Source organism: Mirounga angustirostris, unplaced genomic scaffold, assembly GCF_029215605.1.
Source record: "Mirounga angustirostris isolate CCGP_5_RB_7025 unplaced genomic scaffold, mMirAng1.0.hap1 SCAF_12, whole genome shotgun sequence".
Classification (NCBI taxonomy): domain Eukaryota; kingdom Metazoa; phylum Chordata; class Mammalia; order Carnivora; family Phocidae; genus Mirounga; species Mirounga angustirostris.
Window position 1 is genome coordinate 41,832,818 of NW_026991720.1, and position 16,921 is coordinate 41,849,738.

General features: G+C 37.3%; 1 protein-coding gene across 1 annotated transcript in view; it reads left to right on the top strand.

Moving 5' to 3' along the window:
• The first annotated feature begins 593 nt into the window (after positions 1 to 593).
• DPY19L2 (dpy-19 like 2) overlaps positions 594 to 16,921 on the top strand; it is a 92,738-nt gene continuing 76,410 nt past the window's right edge. The window contains exons 1-4 of the mRNA XM_064575058.1: positions 594 to 1,048; positions 5,258 to 5,282; positions 6,616 to 6,703; positions 8,596 to 8,733. Of these exons, the coding sequence (XP_064431128.1) occupies positions 673 to 1,048; positions 5,258 to 5,282; positions 6,616 to 6,703; positions 8,596 to 8,733 (627 nt within the window). The 5' untranslated portion in view covers positions 594 to 672. The remainder of the gene's footprint in view (positions 1,049 to 5,257; positions 5,283 to 6,615; positions 6,704 to 8,595; positions 8,734 to 16,921) is intronic.

A 16,921-nucleotide genomic window follows, 5' to 3' on the forward strand; every position in this document is an offset into this window, starting at 1 on the left:
GGCTCAGCCTTCTCTGCCACATGTTGCCTATGGCCTTGGGCCAATCCCTCTATGTAGGAGACACTTAATGTCCATTGCAAAGGTGTTCATAGGAGGGGAGAGAGATGTTCCCAAAGTGGGAGGCGCACCTCTTTCTTCCCTCGCTCTCTTTCTATGGTTCTTTCTTTCAACTAAGATTTCTTTCCCTTTAAATTACTTCCAGACGTGCAACCTTTTGGTAAAAATAACAAAGCTACGCCTGAACTCGAAAAAAAGAAGGAAATCAGAGAGAGCTCCTTCTGCTTCCCCGCCAGCCGGACCGTGGAGCCCCCCGGGGCACAGGTCGGCCCGCCTGCGAGGGTGCGCGCGGGCATTTGCGTGGGGCAGTGCGCCGGCGCCGCGCCGGGGACGACGCGCCTGGGGGAGGCACGTGACGCAGAGCTGGGGCTGTGCGCGTGGGCTGCGCGCCGAGACGGTGCGCGGTGCGCGTGGAGGACGCACGAGCAGAGCAGGGAGGCCTGGATCTCACGCCCCGCCTTCCAGGCTTCCCGGTCGTCATGACGACCGGGCGGCCCGCAACGGTGGCGGGGACGAGTCGTTGAGGCTGTGAGCCGAGCTAGGCCCCTGCGGACCTCGCCCGACTGGGCTGGGCCGGCGCCAGACAGAGACCCAGCTCCCTCCGAACATGAGAAAATGGTCGGGCAGAGGAGGAGTAAGCTCAAAGAAGCGGCTTCAGAGCCGACGCCCTCCTCCCGCTCCATGCCGTCCAGGCGGCGGCGCCGGGCCACCGGAGCCGGGGAGCCGGAGATGGAGGAGCCGCAGGCGGAGGTGGAAAATTCGCAGCCTCCTTTGCCCGTAGGCGGGGGGAACCTGCCGGGGGGCGCCCGGAACTACTCGCCGAGGAGGACCCGAAATCTGAACGCGCAGAACTACACGCAAATGGAGGTGATCGCGAAGACCCTTCTTCTCGGCCGCTTCCAGTTCCTCACCTGTTTGCTGGAGCAGCTCCGCGACAAGGTGCAGCAGCTGAGGAGACGTCAGGTCAACAGCAGGACCTCTTTGGGCATAGGTGAGCAGAAGAGGCCGGGAGAGCCCGTGGCAGGGGCGGAGGATGCCCTCTGAGCCTCGGGTTCAAGTGGTTTGGGTGAGTCTTAAAGATCAGCTTAACAAACAAGCTGGGCAGTCCTAATGACAAGGTCCAAGGTCGGGAAAATCGCTGACAAGAATTCCAGCTCCCTTTGTTCTTATTTTAAAACATTTTCCAGGGTTTGGGGGCATAGTGATCACCCCTGTGTCACCAACAAAATGTCATTTTGCTCAGGGCAGCCATTTATCGCAGGCTGTAAAAATGATAGGCTAGTTCTCCGGGGCGGACATGTTCCTCTTGCACCTTAAAGCAAAATAAAGTGTTGGTTTAATTAGTTGAGAATCTTTAATAGTGGAAATAAGGTCAAATTAGACAATATATTGCCTCATGTCAGTACTCATTTACGTTCATTTTGCTGTGGAACTTCACTGCCTAGATTTGGGGAATTTTCTTCTAACTTAAGCACTTGAAAGATTTTTCTTTATTTACATTCTTCGTTTTCTGTTGCTTAAGAGTTAATTTAAATGTTATTGCTGTTGTATTAGAATCAAATTTGAGCCTAGCCCTTGGTCAGACTGGCTAGTGATACACGTTGAAACGAAGAGAAATGTCTGCTAATGTAAGTTGTGATTTCTTTTCATCCTAAGTTGACTGCTGATGTTAAAGAACAACGAGTCTCCACATTTGGGGTGTTACAAGTACTAGAGGAATAATAGATGGGAATTCACACTTACATTTTATCAGATGTCTAATTGCGGCAACAGGTAACATCCCACATCAAGAATCAGAATGGTCTTGGATACCGGAGCCGTTTTGCCATCCCAAACACAAGCTCCTGAGCACCCGTGTCTGGCAGAGCGAAGGCACTCAGTGAGTGCTGGGTGAAATAATGACTGAGTATATTAAGTGCTAAGGAGAGTTCAGAAGAGCAAACTAATACTTTAGGATTGGAGGTGGGAAATGAGATCAGAGAAGACTTTTAGGAAAAGGTGGGATTGGAACTGTGATATTAAGCCTAACATTTGGATGTGTGAGGCAGAAAACAAGTATTAGAGGCCAGTAAAATGGCATAATTGAAGTCAAAGAAGTGAGAAAACATAAAGGTAAAGTAAGGTGGAAAGGAAGGATACAAAAGGAAGAGGAAGTGGAAAGTCAAGTTCAAAAGGTTGGCTGGGACCAGCAGTGGAGAATCTAATTCAAAACTTGGTTTAAGGAATTTGAATTTCATTCTGTAGAAGGCACTGATTGATTCTTTAAGAAAAAAATTTTTTTAAAGGAGATGAAATGCACATCATATAAAATTAACCATTTTAAAGTGAATAATTCCGTGGCATTTAGTACATTCACACTGTTAGCATTGAATAATTTTTAAATAGAGTGACATCATTAGCCTAGCAGTGGTTTGCGAAATAGACTGGAGATGGATGGAAAAAAGAAGCAGAAAAAAAATAATTGAATGCTGGAATCCAGGCAATAGTGGTTTTAGAGAGGGTAGCAACAACAGGAATGGAGAAGAGAGGACAGAGGTGAGAGTCAATGGAAGCATTTTGTGAGGGCTGAGTAAGTGGTGAGGTGGAAGGACAGGGACAGAGAAAGTTTAGCAATGAGGACTGTAGATTTGGGAATTATCCACGTAGAAGTGAATTAAAACTTGAAGATTAAGATTCCCAATGAGAGAAAAGTGGGCAAAGCAGAGATATTTGGGAAAACCTCTTATACTTAGTTTTAAGAGATGAGAGGAAAAGGAAAAGTCAGAAAAGTATATAAAAACAGAGTGGTCAGAAGCATGGAAGAACTGGAAGAGTTGGTATAATAAAAGATGAAGAAATCCAAGAATCTGGTCAGATGCTGCAGAGAGGTTTGAAAAACGTAAGAGTTTAAAGAGGCCATTGATGTTGCTAACTAAAATGTCACTGGTCATTTTTTAAAAAAAAGTTGTAAGAACTTAGAAGAAAGAAGCTGGCTAAAAATCTTGTCAGCAAATGGGGTTATGGGTTGGGTGGGGGAGAGAATATGTCATAGGTTGAAGGGCTTTTAGATCAACGGAAGTGTTTTAATGCCTAGGAGAATTGAAGGCTGTAGAGAAAGGTCTTGGGGAGAGGGTGAGATTCAGGTTCCAAGAGAGGAAATAGTTGATGGAACAAAGTCTTGGAATTTTGAGAAGGGTGGAATTACAGGAACAAATTTGAGAAGCTAACTGGAAAAGAGAAGAGATACTTCCTTTGCTGAGATGGTAGGGAATAGAAAAATGAGGATTAATATGTAGAGAAATGTTAAAGTAGATATAAGAGAAGTTGGGAGTGCTTGCATCAAATGATCTCTGTTTCAGTGAACTATGAGGCTAGGTCACTTTCAGAGGTAAGATTGACAGATACAGGGTCAGGAGACATGCTTTTTATCACATCTTTGGAAGAGGCTTCGTGCATTTAGAATACTGGAATCATTACACTTTACCATTTTTTCAGGTGTGGAATGTGGGGTTGGGGAGGGAATGAAAGACACAAGAGTATTTTGAGGATTTTTGGAAGGCTAGATGGATTTATAGGGTATTTGATCTTTTCCCTTTCCTTAAACATAATTTTTAAGAGTTTTTTTCCAGTACATGTAATTGTTAGAGACTAAGAAAGAGAATAGAAATATGGTTGAAATAGGATGGCGTATGTATCTTAAAGTTAATGAAGCCTGATAAAGGGACATCCATTTCAAGTTGGGAAAGAAGATATACGTTTAATTTCAAAGTGGTTCAGAGTATATTACATATTAGAAAGAGCTAACGTATGTAGTGAGTATGTACTTTTTCTATAAAGAGCCAGGTAGTAAATATTTTAGGCTTCACAGGCCACATATGGTCTCCATTGCTTATTCTTCTTCTTTCGTATTTGTACAACCCTTTAAAAATGTGACAAGCATTTTTAGCTTGCGGACAGTACAGAATCAGATCATGGGCTGTAGTTTGCTGATCATGGTATAAAACAAGCAAGTCTTCTGAGAAGTAATGAAGAGTGGTAGGAATAAGCCCAGGATGGTTAGGAATATGGAGAACAAGAGCTGGAGAAGCATGATTGGGAATTTTTTTTCAAAATTATAATTTGTTATTGTTATTAATATATCGATTTACATTTATTTTGTTAGTCAAGGTAATTTCTTGAATTTTTAAGAGGTTAAAGTTGGTGGTTTGTTAAAATGACTTGCCAAGTATATTTGGGACAACCAGAAGAAGTACTATTATAAAATAGTACTATTATAAAATAGGAGGGGAGGCAGGAGTTTAGGAATAGCTGAGTAAATTCACTCCTCTGTGATAGTGACAAAAATACTTGGAAAATTGTCAGAATCAACTTTTCAAAACTTTATAAATTAACCAAAGGTTCACAACATCCTAAAGAGCATGTATTCAAAAACACTACTGCAATTGTGTAAGAACAATGGGGTTTGTGGCTTTTTAATTTGGCCTCATCCTGTGCCCCCTTCCCAGTTTTATGGTGTCCTTGAAAACCAGCATCCCAGCCACCAGAGGGGACAGACAGTGTTTGCAGCTCCTCAGAAAGACCCATACCCACAGTGGTGTTCCTGTTTTACCCATCTCTACACCCTCTGATAAAGCCTCATGCATAGGGTGCAGACCGGGCGACTCTAGATGAATCTCCCAGTAGTCTGGGAACAATCAAAACTCCATAAATAGGGGTTTTCAGCTGCGCTGCTGAGGAATCGACTTCCTGCGTTTAACAATTTCTGAGGAGCACGGGGAAGGTGGTTTAGAGTGAACTAGCCTGTAGGCTAGAGTCACTTCTGAAAGGATTGAGCTGAGCACGTGTATATATGTGCTTGTTTTAAAAAATGTATGTAAAGAAATAGAGAAAGAAGAGGGAGAAGAGAGAATAAAGTGAAAATCCCCCCAAAAGGTCAAAATCATTAATAATTTCATCACTTTTTTTGCAAGTTATGTAAATGAAACATAGTCTTCCAAGCTTCCCTTTGCTCTTTGAACCCCCCCCAGAGGTAAACACTATTCACAATTTGTTTTATGTCTGTTTGTAAATTTTTCCTATTTTATATAGAGAGAATTAGCTAGCCATCTTCCTTGTGTGTGCTCTCTCTTTAGGCATATAAGGGAATGCATTTGAAATAGTTGTTTTAAAGGTATATTATAATAAAGCAGCTTTTAATGACCTTTTGTTTTTGTTTTTCCAGCTGCATTTGTGGGAGTTTTGCACTGGTAAGATTTGTTTCAGTTTTAAATAAAAACATTTGGATTAAAAATTGACATTGCTGTTTGCATACAATAAAATAGCCACTTGCTATGTGTATAGAATGTGTTTGTGCACATTCTGTGTACATGTAATTTTTTAAAAAAACACGTGAAGCAGAATTTACAAAATGGATGCATTAGAGGAATAGTATTTAGGAATTAAAATATTTTTGTGTTACCAAAGAATTCACCACTTTATTTCTTTAATTTCTAGCTTTTCTAGTGTACTTTGCATGTTTATTTCATCTTAAACTCTTATTTTACAGTAATTGTGTGTTCTTAGTGACATTAGCTTAGAAATAAAGTTTTAGTAACACCTGTCAATTAGAAATCAGGTAGAAATGAAAATAAAGCCTCAGCTGTTGTAATACAGATTAAATGAGCCTTTCAGCGTGTGTGTACATGTACCTTAATTTACACAAGTCACCTATTTGTAAAAATTATAAGTAAAACAATATTTTTCCTCTGATATATTTTCATTTCTACCTGAACCCAGGAATTTTTACTTTTGGGAAGAGTGGGATCAGATCCTTTTGGGACAGTGCTGTTCTGGCCATGTAGTCTCCCCTGCAGGGAGATTTTGACTTTAGAACTAAGGCTATACTAGGAAGAAACATTTCCTATAGCTGTTGTTACCCAGGCATATATCTCACATGTGAATCAAGGTGAGTGGAAGACAGGGTTGATACTTGGAATTTGGCTTTCTATTTATTTGGAAAGCATCTACTATGTAAATTAAGGGTAGCATAATTGCTGACTAATTTTACTTACCACATATGCTCCCATTTTCACTGCCTACAGCTGTTTTCTTGAGTTGCACTAATCAAATATCTTAAAGTACAGTTCTGTGTTCTTTGGTACTTGCAAGTTGATCCCTTACATGGTATTCTATTTTTAAACTGCTTTAATCTAAAGTAATTTTATTTAAAATTATATTCCAAATGCTTTTCAACAGTCACAGAGGCATTTCTCAAAACTGTTACAATAGAATCACTTGTGAAACTTAAAAACTTGGTTTTTTAAGTTTTTTCTAAACTTTGATTTAGAGGCATAGAGTGGAAGGGGCAGAGATACCACAGGAGTTTTAGTAAACAATTACGATTAAGAACCAAGGAGTTAAGGAATTTCAGCTGTGTGCTACACGAAATCATAAATGCCTAAAAATATGCAAATTATAAAATTATCTCATTTATTCTTTTTCCTTTTATGATTTTTGTACTTTAATACTTAGTTAACTATTTTAGTACTGGTTTTGAAATGTTCTTATTCTTAGAATATGGTGCTTCATTTTTTTTTCTAGGATACATTTAGTAACACTTTTTGAAAATGATCGTCATTTTTCCCACCTATCATCTTTAGAACGGGAGATGACTTTTCGAACTGAAATGGTTAGTTTCTTATAATAAATTAATTTGTAGTTTAAGAACAGTAAGACTATAAGGTAGACATTTATTAGGAACTGAAATGAATTTTTGTTGAACTGCACTATTTCTCAAGCTATAACCTAGGTTTATTATGTAAATAGAAAAGGTTTTAGGATTCTTTTACTTACCTCAATACTCTACTTTTCTTTTCTTTTTCTTTTTTTTTTAATACTCTACTTTTCTAATGCAGACTTCTTTTAAATATAAAAAAGATCAATTAGAATAGCTAGGGAAGAAGGAGAGCAAAGACAACATTTAAGAAGTGGTATAGGGGTACTGAATGTTATCAGAAATTGCTTGTCCTCACCACCATTCATCTCCAGAACTTTTTTATTTTCCCAAACAGAAACTATATCTGTTAAACACCAACTCCCCATGCCCCTGTCCCCAGCCCCTTATAACCTCTGTTCTACTTTCTGTCTCTGCAGATTTGTCTAATGGAGGTACCTCACCCACTGCTTTTTAAATCTCACCCTAATATCCCACTTAATCCTTTGAGAAAATGGGTACATTAGCATTTGCATGGCATTTAAATTTTTAGTATTTTATAGGTATTATTTCCGAAGAGAGCATATAAGATATTCTTAAGTAAATTGTGTAGCTGTGGCAGAGTCTGGGCTTTGATGACAAATAACTGGGTTCAGATAGCAGGTCTGTGCTTCCTTGTGTGATGGCTAGTCAGTTAACCTCTCTGATTCTCAGTAATCTCATCTGTTGTCTAGAAATAATGCTAGCTTTACAGGATTTTATTGACTATGAAGGGAGATAATGAATGAAGCCCATTAACACAGTACCTGGCACAAAAAACAGTAGATGTTATTAATAAAAGCGTATTTGTGTATTTCCTATTTCTCTAAATGTAGACTTCTACATATTAAATATCCTTTTGCTGTAGTATTGTCTTATCCTTCTAAGCAGAGAGGAACAATCCTTATGTGCCCTCATATTTACCAATCAAAAATATGAGGAAAAGCTCTTTCAGACGTCAGCTAAAGCAGAACTTCAACTTAGTAGCCGCTGGCATTGCTTCATCTGTTAAAACCAAGTCCTTGTAGAGGCATGAATGAGTGTAGAGCTAAAGATTGTTTCTAATGTTTTTGGGAGCATGTATTACAAACAGTGTGGCCCTTTATTTGCTTTTAGATTTTAGGGAAAAAAGCAGGAAATTGATGAAGAAAGTAATATGAAACCACATGCTTTTGTTAATCTCTGAATTTGAACTAAACAGCACTTTTGCTGGCCTAATAAAGTCATTATTTCCTGTGCTGGAATAATACACTAAGTTAATCCCTTTTTCCGGACTGCATTTGTGTCATGAACAACAGCTGTCAATTGACATTTATTTTGACATAACATTTGACATGTGCAGAGCTGTTAGATGGAGCTAGGAAGTAGGTTGCAAGCATTAAGTTCTGTCTCATTTTTGCTTATGATCATTGCATGTTATTTCTTAAGAGGTGTAAAAAAAGTAATTATCTATATACAAAGTTGCACAAGGACATGAAGACATCTCTATTTATGCCAGAATTCATCAGATCTCAGCCTCTAGGCATCTCTCGTAATGTGGCAAAATCAGGCATGCTGATGCTAAAAATATATTGTATTCATGTTTTAAGCCATGGTCAGAAAAACTCCTTAAAGCATTTAACCACGCCTCCCACTCTTTTTCAAACATACAGAAAGTATGAAAGTATAGCACAGTGATAACCTGAAAAGGCATGCCTTTTTTTGAGCCCAAGAATGCAGTAGCAAGGAGAAATTAGGAAGTCTTATTATTGACCTTTTCCTTTTATTCAGAAGAAATTGTTCTAAAAATGTTCATATTTAATTACATCAACAATTTGTGCATTTTTAAGGGACTTTATTATTCCTACTTCAAGACCATTATTGAAGCACCTTCATTTTTGGAAGGACTGTGGATGATAATGAACGACAGGCTCACTGAATATCCCCTTGTAATTAATACAGTGAAACGCTTCCACCTTTATCCAGAGGTGAGTACCATTTGGGGGAAAATATTTGTAGAATGATCCGTTTGTATCAGATAAAAATAGTAAGTACAATGATGTTATAAAAAGGAGGGAACCTTTAAGGTTTATTGATTGTATGTGACACTGTATGTCCCTCCTTATAAAAGGAGGGAACCTTTAAGGTTTATTGATTGTATGAGTATCAAAAATTCCTCTCCTAAATTTTAAAGACCCCAGAAACTATGCTTACATAAAGTCAAAGAAACGAATCTTAGTGTGGAAGTAATGACCAGCATAATCAGAGGAGCCAAATGGGAAAGAGCAAAATGTGTTCTAAATGGAGGTGGTCTCTTGGCTTTGGAGACCCTGTGAATGGACATACTGGTCTCATGAAGGAGCACTGAAAGTTAAGAGCAGACCAGTGACCTTGGAGTTACATTAATAGAGCAAGATTTATTTAGTCACATAGTCAGAGGTCTATGAATATCTTCCAATGCTTAGCCTAAAAGAGTATGGATTTTATGGTAGTCTGCAGATTCTAGAAATTGGAACAATGACAAAAAATTAGTAAGTTCAGTTTTTGAACTCTTAAGATAAATGCTAATTTGATGTCATGGTATGCACTACTTTTAAGTTATCACAGAATCTAGCACATTTTTAAAGATTAGTGCTTCTTAGACTTTTCTTATTTTATAGCTTTAAAATTACTATTTTTTTGATTTTGAAATGTTGAAAATTACAGAAACTTTGAGAAAATAAGCAAAGGTGTGATCAACCACCTCGAATGAATAAATGCTACTCTTTTGTAATTTTTGCTTCAGGTATCTTAAAGCATTATAAATACAGTCAGTCATCTTTGTTTTGCTTCCAGTTGAGTTTGCTCCTTTCCCATTCCCACAAGTATCATCATCATGAATGTAATGTGTTTTCATTGTTCCTTATTTTTAAGGATTTTTTTGTAAATCCACATAAATGCTCTTATACTGAATAAAACACTCCATAACTTTTTCCTCAACGTTATATTTTTGAATGCTGTGTATATGTATATTTTTTCTTTAATTTTAACCATTTTATGAATTCCAAGATTATTTATACATTTCCCTCCTCGTGGATATTGTTTCCAGGCTTTAAATAATAAATAGTTCCAAAACATATGTTCTAGTATGTGTTTTCTAACTGTGTATATGTGCAAGATTTGTTGTAGGATATTCTAAAAGTAGAATTGTTGTGTTACAGAGTATATATTTTGCTGACTTTGTCAGATATTGCTAAATTGCTCTCTGAAGCAAATGTAGCCATTCACACTGCTGTGTAGGAGTATTTATTTTTCCTCATATCCTTATTAGATTTCAGTTTATCAAAATTTCTGGTTTTGCTCTTCTAATGGGTGTGATATACTGTTTATTTTAATTTGTACTTCCCTTATTATTTGTGGAGCTAAGAATATTTTCATGTTTAATAGTCATTTGGATTTTTCTTCTATCAATAACATGTATAAATCTTTATCACTACTTGGTAGTTGTTTTCTTACTGATTTGTTGGCAAAATTTATGTATTTTGTAGAGTAATCCTTAGTAATATATGTGCTGAACATATCTTGTCTCTGGCTACTTTTTATTTAATTTTTGTTGAGGTATAACTTACATGCAATAAAATGCACCTGTTTTGAATGTACCGTTCTTTGAGTTATACATTTGACACATGTGTAAAATTGTATAGCCACCACAGTTGAATTATACAACATTTTCATAATTCTAAGAAGTTTCCACATGCTCCTTTGTGATAACTAGCCTGTCCTCTATTGAGTCGTCTCATCACAGGAGTGGTGAGATGGGACATCATTGCTCTGTTCCTGATCTTAGTGGGAAAGCTTCAAGTTTCTCATCATTAAGTATGATTTTAGCTGTGGGCTTTTGGTAGATATTCTTTATCAAGTTAAGGAAGTTCCCTCTATTCATGGTTTACTGAGAGTTTTCTTAAGATCTTGAATAAGTGTTAAATTTTGTCAATTGCTTCTTCTGGGTCTGTTGATATGATCTTGTAATTTTTTTTCTTTAGCCTGTTGATATGATGGATTATATTAATTGATTTTCAAATTTTGAACCAGCTTTACATACCTGCAGTAAATCCCACTTGGTCAGGGTGTATAATTTTTATACACTGTTGGATTTGATTTGCTAATTTTTTTTTTGAGGATCTATGTTCATGAAAGATATTGTGTGTAGTTTTCTTATAATACCTTTTTCTGGTTTGATGTTAGCATAACGCTGGCCTCAACAAATGAGTTCGTAAGTATTGCCTCTGCTGTATCTTTTGGAAGAGATTCTAGAGAACTGGTATATTTTCTTTGGTACAGTTCACTGGTGACCCCATCTGGGCCTTGTGCTTTCTGATTTGGAAGGTTATTAATTATCAATTAAATTTAATATGGTCCTATTCAGATTGTCTGTTTCTTTTTATGTGAGTTTTGGCAAGAGTGTGTCCTTCAAGGAATTGGTTCATCAGATTGTGAAATTTTTGGGCAAAGGGTTTTTTTATTATTCCTTTATTATCTGCTTAATGTCCATGGGATATGTAGTGACGTCCTCTTCTTTCATTTCAGATATTTGTAATTCATGTCTTCTTTTTTCCTCAGGCTGGCTAGAGATATATCAATTTTACTGATGCTCTGTTGTTAGATGCATGCATGCACATTAAGGATTATGTTGTGTAGAATGGACTGCTTTATTATTATGTGATACCACTCTCTACCCCTGATAACTTTTCTTATTGTAAAGTCTGCTCTGTTTGGAATTAGTATAGCTGCTCCCACTTTCTTTTAATTAGTTTTAGTGTAGTATATCTTACTCCATTCATTTACTTTTAATGTATAGGTGTATTCATTTTTAAAGTTGGTTTCTTTTAGATAACATGTGGTTGGGTCTTCTTTTCTGATCCACTTCGACAATTTCTATCTGTTGATTGGTACATTTATATCATTAACATTCAAAGTGATAATTGATAAAGTTGGATTGATATCTACTATATTTGTTACTATTTTCTATTTGTTGCCTTTGTTCTTTTTACTGTTTTTACTTCCATTCTTTCTATGCCTTTTGTGGTTTTAATTGAGCTTTTATATTATTGCATTTTCTCTCCTTTTTTAGGATATCAGTTATAATTCTTTTTTTACACTTTTTGGCTGCCCTAGAGTTTATAATATACATTTATGACTAATCCAGGACCTCTTTCAAATAATATTAAACCACTTCCTGGGTAGTGTCAGTACCTTATAATAACAAAATAATTGTAATTCCTCCCTCCCAACCCCTGAATCCTTTCTGTCATTCATGTCACCTATACACAAGCATACACACATTCATAATTATACATAGTTGAATACATTGTTGCTATTACTATTTTGAACAAAGCTTATATGTTAGATCAATTAAGAGTAGGAAAAAGGAAAGTTTCTATTTTTATCTTCACTTTTCTTTTTTTGATGCGCTTTTTTCTTTATGGAAATGTAAGTTTCTGATCTATATCTTTTTTTGTCCCCTCTAAAGAACTTTTGTACAAAGTCCCTCAATTTTTGTTTGAGAAAATCTTTATTTCTCCTTCACTGTTAAAGGATAATTTCACATGATACAGAATTCTAAGTTGTTTTTTTTCTCTCAGCACTTTAAATATAGCAGCAGCCCAGTTTCTTCTTGTTTGAATGGTTTCTGAGGAAAAGTCAGATGTAATTCTTATCTTTACTCCCATTAAGTAATGTGTCTTTTTTTTTTTCTGGCTTTTTTCAGAATTTTTTCTTTATCTTTGATTTTCTGTAGTTTGAATACAACATGCCTCGGTGTCATTTTTTGGCACTTATCCTGATTGGTGTTCTCTGAGCTTCCTGGTTTGTGGTTTGGTATCTGACATCAATTTGAGGGACTCCTGAGTCATTTCAAATATTTCTTCTGTTCCTTTCTCCCTTCTCCTTCTGGTATTCCCATTATGTGTATGGTACACCTTTTATTGTCCCATGGTTCTTGAATATTCCAGGGGTTTTTTGTTGTTACTGTTTATTTGTTTTTAAAGATTTTATTTATTTGAGAGAGAGCATGTGTGTGAGCATGAGGTGGGGAGGGGCAGAGGGAGAGGCCTAAGCAGACTCCCCACTGAGCAGGGAGCCAGAACCTGGGCTTGATCCCAGGACCCTGGGATCATGACCTGAGCTGAAGGCAGAGGCTTAAAGAGTGAGCCACCCAAGCACCCCGTGTTGTTGTTGTTTTTTTGTTTTGTCTTTTTTATTTTGGCTTTTCAATTTTAGAGGTTTCTATTGAAATAAACTCAGGCTCAGGGATTTTTCTTCAGCTATGTCCAGTCTACTAATAAGTCAATCAAAGGCATTCTTGATTTCTGTTACAGTGTTTTTGATCTCTAGCAATTCTTTTTGGTACTTTTTAAGAATTTCTTTCTTTCTGCTTACATTACCTATCTTTTCTTACATGCTATTTACTTTATCCATTATAATTTTTAACATATTAATCATAGTTGTTCTAAATTCCCAATTTGATAATTCCAACATCCCTGCCATGTCTGGTTTCTGATGCTTGTTCTATTTCTTCAGCTGTGTTTTTGGCTTTTAGTATGCCTTGTAATTGTTTCTTAATAGCTGGACCTGATGTCCTGAGTAATAAGAACTGCTGTAAATAGGCTTTTAGTAGTGTGGTGGTAAGAAGTATTCTGGGGGCACCTGGGTGGCTCAGTTGGTTAAGCAACTGCCTTCGGCTCAGGTCATGATCGTGGAGTCCCAGGATCGAGTCCCGCCATCGGGCTCCCTGCTGAGCAGGGAGTCTGCTTCTCCCTCTGACCCTCCCTGCTCTCATGCTCTCTCTCTATCTCATTCTCTCTCAAATAAATAAATAAATAAAAAATCTTTAAAAAAAAAAAAAGGAAGTATTCTGTAATCCTCTCACTAGGTGTCAGTCTTTTATGAACCTGTGCCTCTGGGCTGTGAATGTCACAAGTTCTCAGGTTTTTTCTCCTGCTTAGGTGCAACAGGATGGCTAGAAGGGGCTGGAATTGGGTATTTCCCTGCTTCCCTCTCTGTTAGGCTCTGATAAAACCTTAGTAGGTTAGGCTCTAGTAAAATAATTTCTCCTGAGGCAGGCTTTGTTAAGAAGAAGAGAGTGCTCTGGTGTATTTCAAAATGGTCATTTTTCTACTACCCCTTGCCAAAAGCAGGAGATTTTTCTCTGATATTCGCTGTAGGAGCCTGGTGAGCTCCTAGAAGTAAAACTCATAAATGTGCTGGCATTTCCCCTATTATGGGGTCTCCCTGGAATTTTTGACTCTCAGACTTGTCTACCTTATGCCTCCAGCAATTTATCAATTATAGTTTAGCTTTTCCCTACTCTCCAACTGCTTCCCATGGAGGTTTTTGCTCATGGGTTTATGTTCCACTAAGTTGTGATTCTCTCAATTTGCCTGTCAGTCTCCAATATGGGGAATAGGAGTTTGCCCTGTGACCTCACTATATTATGTATATTACCTGTACATAACTTACTACAGTCTACTCCTGCTCTCATTTTACTAGTTCAAATGAGGTGCAGAAACCTTACCTCTCTTTACATCTCTTTACCCTTCTCCCTTCATAACATCATCATCTTAAATATTTCTTCTACATCCATTTAAAACCACATCAGACAGTACTATGATGTTTCTTTTAGCCTTCAAACTTATTTTTAAAAAACTCGAAAAGTGAAGTTTATTTTATCCATTTTTTAAATTTCTTCCTTATGTTCTAAGATGCCTTCTTTTATAATTTCATTTCTGTTTAGAGAATTTTCTTTAGCTATTCTTTTAGGGTAAGTCTGCTAACAACATACTTTACTAGTTTTGTTTCATCCTTCATGTAAAACTCCCTTTAATTCTTGAAGACTTTTTTTTTTTTTTTTTTGCTGGATATAGGATTCTAGGTTGACAGTTTTTTTCTTTCAGCATTTGATAATTATGCTACTTTATTCTGGCCTTTCGTGGTTTTTGATGAGAAATCTATTGTCAGTTGAATTGTTTTTCTTCTTTTTTTTTTTTTAATTTTATTTATTTATTCATGAGAGACAGAGAGAGAGAGAGAGGCAGAGGGAGAAGCAGGCTCCCAAGGAGCAGGGAGCCCGATGCGGGACTCGATCCCAGGACCCTGAGATCATGACCTGAGCCGAAGGCAGACGCTTAACCATCTGAGCCACCCAGGCACCCTGTTTTTCTTCTTTAGATAAGATTTTTTTTTCTTCCTTGTTGCTATCTATCTATTTTTTTAGTTTTCACAAGTGTTCAGAAGTATGATGTTTAAAAGTTTTCCAAAAGTGTGATGTGTCTTGGTGTGGATTTCTTTGGTTTTATCCTATTTTTGTTTTGCTCAGCTTTGGTTTCTTCTTTCTTTTCTCCTTCCAAGACTTCAGTGATAACAAATGTTAGATCTTTTCTTATAGTCCCAGAGGTCCCTAGGGAACCTTATTATTATTATTTTTTTCAAATCTTTTTTTTCTCTGTTGCCCAGATTGAGCAATTTCTGTTGCTTTGTCTATTAGTTCATGGATTATTTTCCTCTATCCCTTCATTCAGCTGTTAAGCTCATTCATTGAGTTTTAGTTTTGGTTATTGTATTTTTCAGTTCTGAAATTTTTGTTTCTTTCATATCTTCTGTTTCTTTCCTGAGACTTTCTGGGTTTTTGTTTCCAGTACATTCATAATTTCTCATTGGAGCAATTATTCTAATATTTTTGTCATCTCATTTTTGGAATCTCTTGATTTTTTTCCATTCAGTTTGAGATCCTTATGGTTCTTGATATGATGAGTGAGTTTCATTATATTGGACATCAATGTCCATTTGTTGATGGACATTTGATCATTATTTTATGAAACTGGATCTTATTTAAACCTTAGTTTTAGCTGGCTTTCTTTGGCATCACTCCAGCAAAGGAAGGACGACGTTTGCCATCTTGTTATTGCCAGTTGGGTATCGAAGTCCAGGTTTCTCTCCTGGCCTCTGTTGACCCCAAGGTAGAGGTATTCCTCGTTACCTTTGAGTGGGATCAGAGTTCTGACCAACTCTGATCTCTGTAGACACCATGGTGTGGATAGCCTTGTTACCCCTGGGTGATAATGAAAGCCCTGACTCCTCACTAAGCCTTCTCTTACACTACCACACTGGGAAGGGGAAAGGATGACTTACTGCTGGTTGGGGTAGAAGTCCAGGCTCCTTACATGGTCTGTACTGACACCGTGGGGATAGAGAGCGTCCTACTTGGCTTTTTCTTAACAACATTTTAGTGGGTGAGTTGAGATGACTTATTAAAAGCTTAGAGAAGGTTGAAGTCTAGTTCCCAATTTGACCTTTATTGGGGGGACCATATGGGTTTTTGTTGTTGTTATTGTTGTTTTCTGTGGTATTTGGGTGAGGGGAGAGATTATTGTTTATAAAGTTTTTATGTATTCCTAGGCTGCCACTTTCCTGGTCCTTTAGCTAGAGAGAACAGGCTTTTGTCAGTCTTTTTTTGTGTCTGAACCCATTGGTGTTTCTGGTTGTCAGGCTCTTTAACTCCAAATCTGAGAAAATGAGGCAAAAGGAAAGTCCAGGAAACTCATCACCATGTTGTTCCTTGGGTCCTAAGATCCCTAGGTAGTTTGCCTTCTCTCTACCTTTCAGGGTCTTCTTATGTTTGATTTATATAATTCCCAGAAGAAATAGCAGAAAGTACGTCTACTCCATCTTCTCCAAAGCAGAAATTTGTATTATTTAACTATTTATATATTGTTTTTCATTTTTTTGTTCTGTTCAAGTTATTTTCTAATTTCCCATTGATTTTTCTCTTTGATCTATTGGATATTTAGTATTATGTTGTTTAATTTCCAAGTACTTGGGGGCTTCCCAGATTTCTTTTTTTCCTTTTTTTTAGAGAGGGAAAAAAGAGGTGGGGGAGGGGTAAGGGGAGAAGGAGAGAGAAAATCTTAAGCAGGCTCCATGCCCAGTGTGGAGCCTGACACGAGGCTCGATCTCACGACCTTGAGATCATGACCTGAGCCAAAATCAAAAGTCAGACATTTAAGTGACTAAGCCACCCAGGTGCCCCCCCTTTTTTTATTTCTGTAAGTATTTTTCAATGTAATTTTTAGTAGTAACAATTGTATAGTATAGACCTAAGTTCTAAGATGAAAGAAGCTGTTTTCTGCACCAGCTTTCTTT